Source organism: Drosophila mojavensis, unplaced genomic scaffold (genome assembly GCF_018153725.1).
Source record: "Drosophila mojavensis isolate 15081-1352.22 unplaced genomic scaffold, ASM1815372v1 contig_74, whole genome shotgun sequence".
Taxonomy (NCBI): domain Eukaryota; kingdom Metazoa; phylum Arthropoda; class Insecta; order Diptera; family Drosophilidae; genus Drosophila; species Drosophila mojavensis.
In genome coordinates this window covers 14,829,772-14,842,017 of record NW_025318899.1, presented here as the reverse complement: position 1 = coordinate 14,842,017, position 12,246 = coordinate 14,829,772, and the positions used below count along the sequence as shown (strand labels likewise).

Sequence of the window (12,246 nt, the reverse complement as noted above, 5' to 3'; positions counted from 1 at the left end):
GTTTTATTTTGTTGACAGCTATGTGCAGTGCTACCATATCAGTATTATAAACATACTCTGACAACTCTATACTATTTGGTAGCCCTGTGCGAGCTTGCCATATGAATTGGCGCAATTTTGGCAAACAAAACTAAACAAAATAAAAATAGTCTAGCACCGAACAAGGTAAATGGTCTAGTCAAGAGCAAATTCAAGAAATGAATACAGAGGTCTTCAAACACAATGGAAACACTTCAGTTGCAGCTCGATGACAGCTAATGTTCTCTATTGACTTTTGCAGCTCCAGCTACTGAGGCTACAATAATGACGACAACGACACCGACATTGCAGACGCGCATGGCACTAGCTGAAATACCCGATCGCCTAGAGGCACTACGTGTTGCGAATACACCAACAAATGCTAATCGCCGTACGCCTGATGAACCGACGCCGGCCACTACAGCCAACACGCCCAATGGTGGAGGCGGCGGTGGAGGACTTGGACTACGTGTGGACAATGATATGAATGTGGCACAGGCACAGGACTTTAGCTTCTCGCCGCTACCCTCACCAGATGAACTAATTATACGGCAACGTGGGCGTCGTCGTTTCACAACGACCTTCTCGCCGGACAAAGTCAATGGCGGTGTCAGCGGGAATAGTAGTTCAATACGCAGTCCATTTCAGCGTACGCCTACGAAGAACCTGCAATTGACTAGTGGCATGATATTGCGCAGTTCGCCACGCAAACGATTGACCATGGGCAGCACACCACCCGAACCTACACCAATGGAAACATATTCACCCATCAAGTTGACCCACACAAAGCAACAGCTATGGCCAGGCACGCCCATAGTGAAGAAGCAGAAAATGGACGATCGTCCCGTGGCACAAACGAACAGCGAGGTGCCATTGCCAACACTTCTGATGGGTCTTTCACATCAACAACTCATTGACTTGATAATGTGCAATATAAAACAGGAAACTGCGGTGGCCACACAAAGTGCTGAGGAAAAGATTCGCGGTCAGCTGCCAACACCAGACATTAGGTAAGTAATGTTTATATGAACTATTGACATATAACTTGTGCCTGAATATTTTACAGTTTGTTGGAGCAGGAGCTGCATTATGCCAAACGGCTCATATTTAAATCTCTGCCTACGTCGCGGCTGTGCAAGAAAACAGATGCCGCTGCCTACTCAAAGGCAGCCATCCACCTGAACGAGTTTAAGCGAGTGCTGCAAACGCAGGCGAAGCGTTTGCACGATTCCACCCACTGGGATGCTCTGGTGGACTATGTCAGCATGGCCTGGCAGTGTGTGGCGAGCACGCCCAACTGGGAGAGCAACTCCCACAATGCAGTGCGCAGACAGTGCTTCAAGCTGCTCGCCTGCTCATGTTATGCGGCTATCAAGCACGGTGGCATGCGGCTGGGCCAGACGAGACTAGAGACATTGGAGCGCAATTTGCGTGAGTGGTCCAAGGACTACGAGGATGTACTGTCCTGCGTGAATGCACTACAGCGTACGCTGAACAGCCGCACCAGCTTATAAAGCCAAGAGAGGTGGTAGACTTTAAAATAGACCTAAGACCGACTTGCTGAACTCGAGGTTTAGTGGACCGTTTAGACTTAAGTATGCATCTCCGATAAGCGAATCCATTTGCCATTTTTGTAGCGGCATTTCAAGTTGCACACACCTTGAATGCATTGTTTTAAATTTTGTTTATATTCTGTGTTTGTTTTAATTTTCTTCTGTTTACATTCTGTGCACCACACATCATACCCCGATTTTGTTAAATATACATAACCGAGCATGCGTCAGCCACAGTTAATTTAGAGATTTAAACCTAAACAAATATAATCATTAACAACATAAATACTATGTACATGGTTATGCATACATACATCATATATTTAGACATACACACTTATATTTATTAATGCTTAATTATATTAATATACAATTGCTCACCAAGTAAGTTTGATTCGTGTTTAACATTTTCAACTAAGTACACTTATAGATGGCTGGATAAAAACTATGTATATGACTATAACTTCGTTTCAGTAGATCGTACGCCACGCTTCGGCCCCGCCCAGAATCTTAAACCTAAGCAATATTAATGCCTTCTGCTGTGCCAATGCAGTAAACTTAGTATAGCCAGCAGGCAGCTAAGCACAGGTTGTGCCCTGCTTAATGGAGCACTCGAGATGCGACGCCCTGCAAATTAGAGAAGAAATTGCATTTATTTTTGAGTGTATTCAAATTTATAGAATGATTATGAATTAATTGCGAACTTTGTGAAAGAATTTATAAATGAAAAATGAAGGTTGGTAATGACTATGCCATATAATATATAATGTCATTATTATCATATATATAAAATATTTTTATCAGTGAAGCTTATTGAAAGCTCTATAACCCGATATAAGATTGCAGACTGCACTTATATTAAACGTCTTATAACAAATCTAAGAACTATAAATAATTTAATACTTCTGATAATATATAATATGTTGACAATGAGCTTCCCTGAAGTACCCTTGTGACGAAAAAATGTCTTATGATAACACATTAATCCTACTTCCGCTCAATAAGTTAATATTATATATATTCTCAAAATCACATGACTGATATATTAATCATATCATCTGGATTTTTCAATGCCAAATATGATTTTATTTATTTAGCAGCTTAACTCTTATTTCATTATGAGTACGCGCACTTAATATTTTGTTTATTTGCCTCGAACTGAAAACTTTGCAAGAGAATTTACAATAAACTTTGTGAAAGAATAATAAACATAGTATGTTAATTATCTTCAAAAATTTGATGATTTAAAACGATTCAATGATTCGTTGAGTTAGTTCAATTAGCATTATAAATTAAATCTAATTATCATTGATTTTATACGATTGCGCATGATGAAGATCATCTTGCAGGTCTATCCAGTACTATTTACATTATAAAATTAGCATTGCTTTGTTAATCTTCAACTGGGTGTGTATGAGTGGTGAGCGTTGGCTGCTGAGTGTTTATGTATACACGTTATACATATATAAGTATTTTATTGATCATTGATCTGCTGTGCTGCTGCTGTCCAAATACCAACTTGTTCCAACTCTTCCATAAACATTCCAATGGCACTTACACTCTCTGAGAAAAGCGGATACACAACAGCATTCCTTGACTTCCTCGAAGAAATAGCAAGAGCCTACCGAAGGCTTATAGATCTTCTCCTCCACAAAGCATTTATGTGCTTTATAGGGCAGACCCTCTGAAAGAAACAAATAAACATTTTAATTCAAATGTAATTAAATTTTGTATATCAAGTTCTCTTATTTATTTTCAATGGAACAAAGTGCAAGGCTACTTATTCAATGTTTACTCTTATTATTATCAGAATGTATCAATTGCAATTTTGTATATTTATTATTGCAAAGAAAAATATATCAAATTTGGCGGGCGTGACTTTGGTGGCATTCAGCATATGTCTTACGTCTGTTGCAGTTCGTCAAACTAAACTTATGACATATAAAGCTGTTAAGGATTGCAAAATTTGTTTAGCAAACACCTTAAATACACCGAGTATTTTTATAGAAATGTAAACATGTAAACATTTTAAAATTTGTTCATGAGAAAATACGCAACGCGCTTTGATTGGCTAAACAAAAGCAAAGTCTATGGATATAAAATAGACATCTGGACATGGAACTGATTTTATATGATCAGCTGTCGCTGTCAGTCATAAACAAAGTCAATGCAAGTTGCTGCTACCAAAAATCAATTAAATATTCTACATAAATTCTCAAAAAGCTAACGAGAAATAACACTTAAATTAATTTCATTTGGTTTTAGTTTTCAATATATATATATTTCTATGCTGTGCTATAGCCGTTATAAGTAGAAACGGAAACTAATAATATAGAATATATGTTTATTAGACGCTGCGCCAAGATCAACAAATTCTTTGCCAAAACAATAGAAGTCTGACCAAATGACTACAAAAATTCTTCAACTTTGGGGGCCATCATATCATGCCGAACTCTCGAATTCTGTTTACACGAATTGTTTATAAAAACTAAATGTGTTGATTTTCATAAACTTCCATATTCCAAATTAGAATAATGGAAACGAACTCATTGTTTCGCTAATGCTGATGCTGCTGCTGCGTGTCACAAATATTTATTCAATTATGTAATTATCTGAAATTGAATGCAAATCGACATGAGACTCACTATATCTACAATATATGGACAGACATATACTATGATAAATTTGCTGATCGCAATGCTAATATATTGAGACAGCTGACACTAGGCGAGGACATGACAAAAATTTCAAATTCAATGAAAATCGACGGCTAGTTAAAAGAGCGGAAAAAAATTGATATTGAAGTATTCGAAATGATTATGATTGATTATGATGTTGTCTGAACCAGAAACTCGTATTTAAATAAAAAGCCAGTTATTATATAGAGCATGTTTAGGCGGTATATAAAAAGCTATCTGAGTTAGGAGCTAACAACTGTACAATACCCGTTAATGGTACAACAATGATTAAATAAATTTTCAATATATTCTCTGATTTGTTCCTTAGATTTATAACGCCTCCAATGCATCAGAGTTATGAAAAATTTTATACTGTTAACACTATAGAATATATAAGACTTCTATGATTTGCCACGACCAAACTTACAAATATTATAGTTATAATAGACATTATATACATATCTATTTATGTACATAGTATATAGAAAATAGCATTTATATTGTCTCAAAATGAGGTCAAACACAAGTACATATGCCAAATTCCAAGTGTCTAGTCTCAGGGTTATAACCCATATACCCTCTTTTTGACTACATGAACGAGTATAATAAATAGTTTAATGATTCATCAAAGCGTCAACACTTAAAGCCATCAATTCAAAAATCTAATAAAATTTGTATGAATGCAAATTATTTGACTTTTTTTGCGTGTTCAAAATGTGCAAAAATAAAAGCTGAGCATATAATTGCCTAAAAATTATTTACAAAAGAAAAAAAATAATAATAATAATAATAAATAATTGATTGTTGTTTTACAAGCAGTTCCTAAAAAGGTGCTTAAATGTCGTTACAAGAAACACCAGTAGCCAATAGCCACCCAGAGAGTGGTTAAAACGAACGAGTTTTGTTCATTGATAGAATCGAGTGCTATGATGAAGCGGCTACTTGAGTATTTCGAATTCTAGACACGTCTGACAATTGTTTGTGACTAAGGCTGTTGCATATTAAATATGTACGCGAAAAGATCTAAGCATTTTAGTTCCATAAATAAATAAATAAATATATATATATACATACATATATGCTTATATTATATTAAAAGCTAAGACTCTCCATTACTGCAAACAGTTGATTTTGTTGTATGCAACTGCAATTTTGAGATTTTGTTTATCGATAAGCGCGAAACTTACGAGTGATGCCTGATAAGAAGACACACTAGGTGGAATATCAGCTAGCATTTAAAAGGTTAAAGTTCCATTTAAAATTGAACGAGTAACATAAATTGATCAGCAGTACACTACAAATTTAATCTACTTTTTTAAAGGAAATTACTCGGTATAAATGAATTAAAACATCATAGATATAGTCTTTGTTTAGTAATCAAGAAGAAATAAAACGAACCCAATTAGTCAATAAAAAAAAACCCGAAACTACAAAAGATTAAATTTAATGAGCGTATTTACTAGAACACACAGAGAATACAATTTCAATGCGAGTGCATTTGGAAAACTGCAAAACGGAAAATTGTGCACGCCTTGAAGAAAACCATTCAAGTGTAGAAAATACGAAGTGCCGAACCCCCAGTGGAACGCATTAAAACAAACATAAAAACAACTTGGGAAAGAAAAGAATTAAATATAAACTGGCGCTTGGTCACTAGGAATGTCAGTTGATGTACAGTGGAGCCAGACTAAACTGGATGAGCTCAACAAATATCAAATCTAATGTATTTCATAGCTGTGATATCATTTACTACGCAAGAATTCTGTTAAGATGCATATATAAACATGCATACACTATGACGGGTAACTACTGTAGCGCTATGCAAGACGATGCAATGGAGCGTAGCTGCGGTTAAGATATGTGGACCACAACCTTAACCACTTACAACTTCCGCAATAGCCACGTGCTAATGAAAAGAGCGAGACTGAGAGGGTGAGTGAGTGAAAGAGATAGCTAACAGAACCCAACCTATTTTCGAGCCGAGTTTAGTGGTGCCACTTAGCTTGCATCATCTCTATTGAGCTGCGCTCATTGCGTGCCTCTCGCTCATTAGCCAATGGAATTATTGTCATTATGTAGTAGGCAAATGAAGCTTTCAGCTTCACTTAGGCTGCACTCAAGTGGGTTAGTGGCACTCGCCAGCGTTTTCATTTTCCATTTAATTCTTGTATTTCTTACGTTTTTCAGCTCTTTTGTTTATGTGTGAGAAATTGCAGAGTTTATAGTCTGTCTGTGTTGTTTGTTATTGTTAAAGCGCCATGTGTGCATGAACGCACCTTGGCGGGCAGCTCATAAATATCATATAATATCATCATTATTATCATCATCCACACATCGTTGGCTCACCTTCTCGATGCTGCAGTTCACACCAGCAATGATCTTTCTCGAATTGTGGCGTCCAGCAATAATCTAAATATTGCCCACAGTCCATCGAATTGCAAGAGTTCTGTATGCCGGCACGAGCTACCAAAAAGAGAGATGGAACGGGAGAGTTGTTAGTGAGAGACAGCAGCAGTTGCGAGCGAGCACCTCACGAGCAGAGGAACACATGAGTGCATACACATACGCATACATACATATGTATGTGAGGAGCTTCATTCGCAGAGATCTTAAGATATAAGAGATGCATGGCTTACTTGCATTCAGTTTTCGTAGCGCTTGCTCAGCGTCCTGCTCTGATACTTCATGATCAAATTTTAATTCCTCATAGCTTTCACTGATGCCCGACGCTTTATTGCCGAGTTCATCCAGGGACGAGCAGCGACTGAACATTAAGAGCAGGCATAGCGACAGGAATGTTGCTTTGGGTACTATAGGTAATCCATTTGGTGTTGTATGGCAGGAACTACGTTTATCACTCGTATTAGAAGAAATCATGCAGTCAACCGAATCCTCTGCACTTTTCCGCATTGTTTTTGAAGTTTTTAGTGTGCGTTTTTACAGTTACATTAGTTGGTATTTATTTTGGTATTTATTTGAATATCAAGTGCTTTCGTCGTTGTTTGCTCTCGTTACTTGATATGGATCCGTAAGTCGTGCTAAGTGCTGGAGCGCACTGAGGATGGAAAAGAGACGTTGTTATAGTACACATATTGAAAATGCGGTCATATAGGCTGTAGAGTATGCCAAGCATGTAAATTGTGCATTATATATTGGGTTACAGCTGCACAGCTGATTGGTTCCGAGACTGCAGCTCAGATTCTTAACGCTTAAATTGGAAGCGAAGGAAATTAAAATATAATGAACCTAACAATTAATATGAGACGTAATATTTCAGTGCAACTATTTATTACTATAACAAAAATACTAGAAATTATTAGTTCTATTTTTATTTACTTTTTTTTTTAATTTTTAAATATTTATGTTCATTTTTATCTTTTCCTTCGTAAAGAATTTGCCCGTTGCTTACTCCATTTGTTGTAATTTATTGTTATTATGTTTTTTTATGCTTTCTTTCCACATATCACATCAATTATTATTGCACATTTTTTTCTTTCAGCTCTTTGGTTACGAATAAATAATTTGGAATTTTCATTTTAAATACGAAAAATTTCTTTGGTATTTGGCGTCTAATTTATTGTCCAGCGATTCGACGATTCACCCATTCATAAATTAAATGTTGCATGAAAATAGATGCTTTCAAAAATCTAAGAAAATCATTTTTCAACGAAATCAACAACTAAAAACGCGCGCGAGTCGCGACGTCTTTTCGCATAAATTGAACAGCTTAACGGAACGGAGGAAAGACAGCGACTGTGACGTCCGCTGCGGCGCCCATGCGAAATCATTCTGATCGATGCGGGCAAGCGTTCCGAACGCGCTGTTAACTTAAAGTACTGTTAGATAACATTAAAGTAATGGAACCGCTCTTTGCATACCCTAACACAATTGAGCGAATTATTAAATCATTATAATGCCCGATTTAGGAATGTGTATATAACTAATAATTAGCAGCACTTATTTTGTCTACGACCTTTAAATTTAATAACAGTTTAATAACATTGTCAAAGTTGCATTATTTACTGGCAAACTAACGGTTGAGTTAACAGATTACTTTGCATAATCTAATATTACTCAATCGTGTGAAGTCCCTCTATGCGTGCTTTCACTCCTCCCTCTACATATGCATACATATTTTATGTATTTGCATAATCATTGAAATTCATTTCATTCCTTCTGAGAGTAGAGTATACCAACTCATGAAAGAGTTTGCTATGCTCAGGCCAGATGTGAACAAATGTTCTCTTTCAAATTATATTCAGAAAAGGTATACTTCAATTCAGTCGGCTTTTATTTTTATTATTTATTTTTATTTATTTATTTTTAACTGTTTTATTTCTTGCCAGCACTGCCTTAAAGTGCTGCCAGTTTAGCCTATTTCAGGCTAAATCTAGCTTATTTGCGAGTGGTCTGTATGTATGTTTGTATATGTCTGTTTATGTTTCTATTTCTTTGTCGGTCAGCGAGAGACGAAGAAGCTCATTTAAATTGTCCATACATATGCATGTATGCAGGAGTAGAATGCTTGCAGCAGAAGAGAGTCTTCCCATTGGTCACTCAAAGCTCTCGTTGCAGTCGGCCTCTACCTGGTGCCGACCTCAACATTTGAGAGCGACTTAGTGGTTGAGTGAAAGTCGCCCTATATAAAGGGCAGCAGCTGTAGCATTTCTTCAGTCGTCCAGGTCTGCTGGGGGTCAACCGTGCAGTGCAGTAAAGTGAAGTGAGGTGTGTGTGAAGTGATCAGCTAAGCATTCAAGACATAGAGGAAATTCTTGGAGGAAATACTTAGAAGAATAACTTAGAGCAAATACTTGGAGGAAATGCTTTAAACTTTTTATCATATCAAGTGAAAAAAATATTTTGTGCCAAATTATTATTTGATTTTTTTATTTTTCATTTGATTATTATGATAAGCAAAAATTAAAAAAAAAAGTCACTGCAGAAATTAAAAAAAAATGTATTTGCTTCTTTTATATGCTTTCTTGTATTTTCCTCCTTCTATACCTTATTTCGGTCAACACTGCTGCCTTATCATAGTAAACATCCTGCAATGCAGAAATTTTTTGAATTGCAAGGCAAATAAGAGTAAGGCAATATTTAATAAAATAAAGATAAGTCATAAGTAATAAAAACGTATTAACTGCATGCACACACATATGTATGTATATTCTTCATGTATGTATGTATGTATAGTTTATATATGATAACTTTTTGTTGCTGTTGTAGTTACAGAATTCTTTGAATTGAAGTGAGTTGTATTTAAGTACTTACGCCTAAATAAGTCATTCGTAAACATTACACGATAAGATATTGAGGTATAAGTACTTAACACTGGTTTACAATATAAAAGTAAATTGTAGTTGATCTAAAAATATTTTGCATTATATTCTATTTATATTATTATTATATTTACACACATATACATAAATAACTGATTATATAATGTTTTTAGTAGTTCACATATAATTGAAACCAATTAGCTGTTTCTATCAACAGTAATTTAATCAAATTACTCAAGAGCTCAAGTGGAAAAGTATTGCTTGGTCCATTTAGAGGATGACACTTAATAATCTTTGATAATTTGTTGGAAATGAGGCAGAGCAGATTGGACAACATTCCTGGGCTGCCTGACACACATTGAAATATGCTTTTATAATTTATGTACACCTAAGCAGACCCGGCGAGGCGCATCCCTTTAAATAGAGATCTGGGCACGAGTCTCATAATTTGTATATGGCCGTGTTTAAAAATAACATAGAAATACACACATCAACTATGTGTCGAGGAAGTTCTAAACCCCCTCTCTACTTTGTTTAGATAAGATGCTGATGATGCTGCTGCTGCTGCAACCTGTTGTAGCACCCCTCCAGATCGTAAATCTTGACAAGCTTCTGCAGTTTTTTTTAGGTTTTCGTTTTTGTTTAGAAAGCGAAATTTTATGGATGCCACTGTCTAGTATTACAGCAAGGCTATTAAATGCTATAGTTCTGCTGGCCTACAAACTGTGGGCGGTTATTGTTTTCTTTTTTGTGGCTGCCCAAAAAGCCTTTGGTTTACCTTTGAGAAATTTCAACAAAAATATATGATGACATCAAAATTATAAAATGAAATGACTTAATTCAAATGCAGGCAGCTCAATAAGCAGGATATTGAGGAAAGTTATTTGTGTCAAGGTAAAGGAAGAGTCATCAATGTTACAGTTCTAATGGGAGGTACAGTCAAAGAGGGATGGGGGCACATAGAGAAATGGCAAGAATGTTCATATGACACGCAAAATGAGAGTGTATATATAATATATACGAATAATGCTGTCTTCTATACCTAAAAAATATTTCGTTTTTTTTCATGAATAATTATATTTTATACATATTATTATTTCTTTTAAATTTTTAAAATTATTTCATTTAGCAAACGCGCGATTCTCACACAACAAACAACGCGTTTTTGAAAACGTGCGCGATTTCACAGTTTGTGAGTCATCTGTACAGTTTGCGAAGCACTGCCAAAGCACCCATAGCAGCTGGCTTAAGTTGTATTTCATTTCGACGCGCCATGGCAACTTTTCCTTCAGAATTAGACAAAACACTCAAAATTTATTATCATTTTCACACTGAACAATCAATCAGCAAATCGGCCTAAATATATATATCTATATAGGTATATATGTATGTGAAGTATATCATATTGAAAACTATTTATATTGGGCCCCATAAAGCAGCAACTACATTAAAATGCTCTCAATGCGTGAATTTTTTAAATTGTTGCCTAGCTGCGGGGGATTTATCTTGGCAATAGACTCGTTTTTTAAGATTTTAATCAGAGCACAAATTTGTCAATATTTTCTTCTTTTTTTTTAACAAACGATTTAAAATTTTCTGTTTTCAGTTTTTTCCCGTTGTGTTTTTTTTTTTTTACTTTGTTACAAAACTAGCGACAGTTCAAGTTCGTTTGGTTTTCAATAATAATAGAGCATAAATAAAAAAAACGTGCATAGGTTGTTTTTGTTTTTGTAATTGCTATTGTTATCGTTACCCTGCTTTTTAAATGGAATAAACAATTTTTTGTTGATTTTTTCCGAGATTTTTTGTTGTTGTTTAAGTGTAGCGTAGTAAACGAGATTCGGAAGGCGACTGAAAGCGTGACGCACTAGACGACGCGACGATGCGGCGCCGACAGCTTGCGGCTATGGCAACAACTTCGTATATCCTTTGTCCTGAGTCCTGCGGCATATACCTTGCACCCTCTCAAGCCCAAAGGAAAGCAACCCCTGCAAGCAGGCTTTGCTTACAGCTGGCAATGCCTTAACACGGAGTAAGAGCGCGTGAACGAGAGAGAGAGAGAGAGCTAGCAAGAGTGAGCGAGAGAGAGATGGGAGCAAGGGCCAGACAAGCTAACGGTAGCGTGTGTAATATAATATTCCTATCATAAGCAACAGGCTACCCACATCAAACCCAAACAAACCTGCGCAACGGCGCAAAACAAAGAAGGAATAAAACCTTCGGCAAGGACAGCAAGTCACAGATATTAAAAGCAAAAGCAGAAAGTTTGTTTAGGTTTGCAGAATGTGAGATGGAAGATAGACATATATATATAATATATATTACATAGTGTTTGGGTAGGACGAGCAATGCCTGATTGATGACAGACAGCGTGCGTGTGCAGACGGTAAAAGACCTGACAAGAAATTGCCAAAGGTAAAGTTAATTACGTTTGATTGAGCTATTGACGTGAGAAAAATCTGGATTATGAATTATGAATGGAGGTTTCAGGGGGCTTGACAAACTTATTTATTATAAAAATGAGTATTTTGTATTCGAAATTTATGAAGATATAAAACATATCTAAATAAAATGGGCCCACAGCTCAGGCCTAAGGCATGGTTACTTACATATATATTAAATTATATTTTGAAGCCTATTTATCCATTTTTCTTTTGCATTTGTAGTTAGTTTGTCACTTCTCCTCCACTTGGGATAGGTCAAATATTTGCCTGATCT

General features: G+C 36.0%; 2 protein-coding genes across 3 annotated transcripts; one reads left to right on the top strand and one right to left on the bottom strand.

The window, feature by feature from the left end:
• Positions 1-60: 60 nt before the first annotated feature.
• Positions 61-1,812, top strand: LOC6582567. 2 transcript variants are annotated; one of them, XM_002008232.4, is made up of 3 exons: positions 61-165; positions 281-1,028; positions 1,085-1,812. In XM_002008232.4, exons 2-3 carry the CDS (start codon positions 304-306, stop codon positions 1,530-1,532), a joined length of 1,173 nt encoding a protein of 390 aa, XP_002008268.1. In that variant the 5' UTR covers positions 61-165; positions 281-303; the 3' UTR covers positions 1,533-1,812. The 2 variants fall into 2 exon arrangements, with proteins under 2 accessions (XP_002008268.1, XP_032587593.1); XM_032731702.2 differs by lacking the exon at positions 61-165 and adding an exon at positions 191-209.
• Positions 1,813-1,871: 59 nt separating this feature from the next.
• On the bottom strand, positions 1,872-11,434 carry LOC6582566. Its single transcript, XM_044009831.1, has 5 exons — positions 11,282-11,434; positions 6,886-7,304; positions 6,596-6,712; positions 3,130-3,255; positions 1,872-2,198 (listed from the first exon to the last, which is right to left on the bottom strand). The coding sequence occupies exons 2-5, from the start codon at positions 7,157-7,159 to the stop codon at positions 2,098-2,100; spliced, it is 618 nt and encodes a 205-aa protein (XP_043865766.1). The 5' UTR covers positions 7,160-7,304; positions 11,282-11,434; the 3' UTR covers positions 1,872-2,097.
• Between the last annotated feature and the right edge of the window lie 812 nt (positions 11,435-12,246).

Bases quoted from the DNA above. Each gene is read 5' to 3' on its own strand.
- LOC6582567 (XM_002008232.4), top strand. From the start codon at position 304: ATGACGACAACGACACCGACATTGCAGACGCGCATGGCACTAGCTGAA. The intron at 1,029-1,084 runs GTAAGTAATGTT...AATATTTTACAG, and splicing joins CTGCCAACACCAGACATTAG to TTTGTTGGAGCAGGAGCTGC.
- LOC6582566 (XM_044009831.1), bottom strand. From the start codon at position 7,159: ATGCGGAAAAGTGCAGAGGATTCGGTTGACTGCATGATTTCTTCTAAT. The intron at 3,256-6,595 runs GTGAGCCAACGA...TGTTTCTTTCAG, and splicing joins TGAACTGCAGCATCGAGAAG to AGGGTCTGCCCTATAAAGCA. The intron at 2,199-3,129 runs GTAAGTGCCATT...TCTAATTTGCAG, and splicing joins ATCCGCTTTTCTCAGAGAGT to GGCGTCGCATCTCGAGTGCT.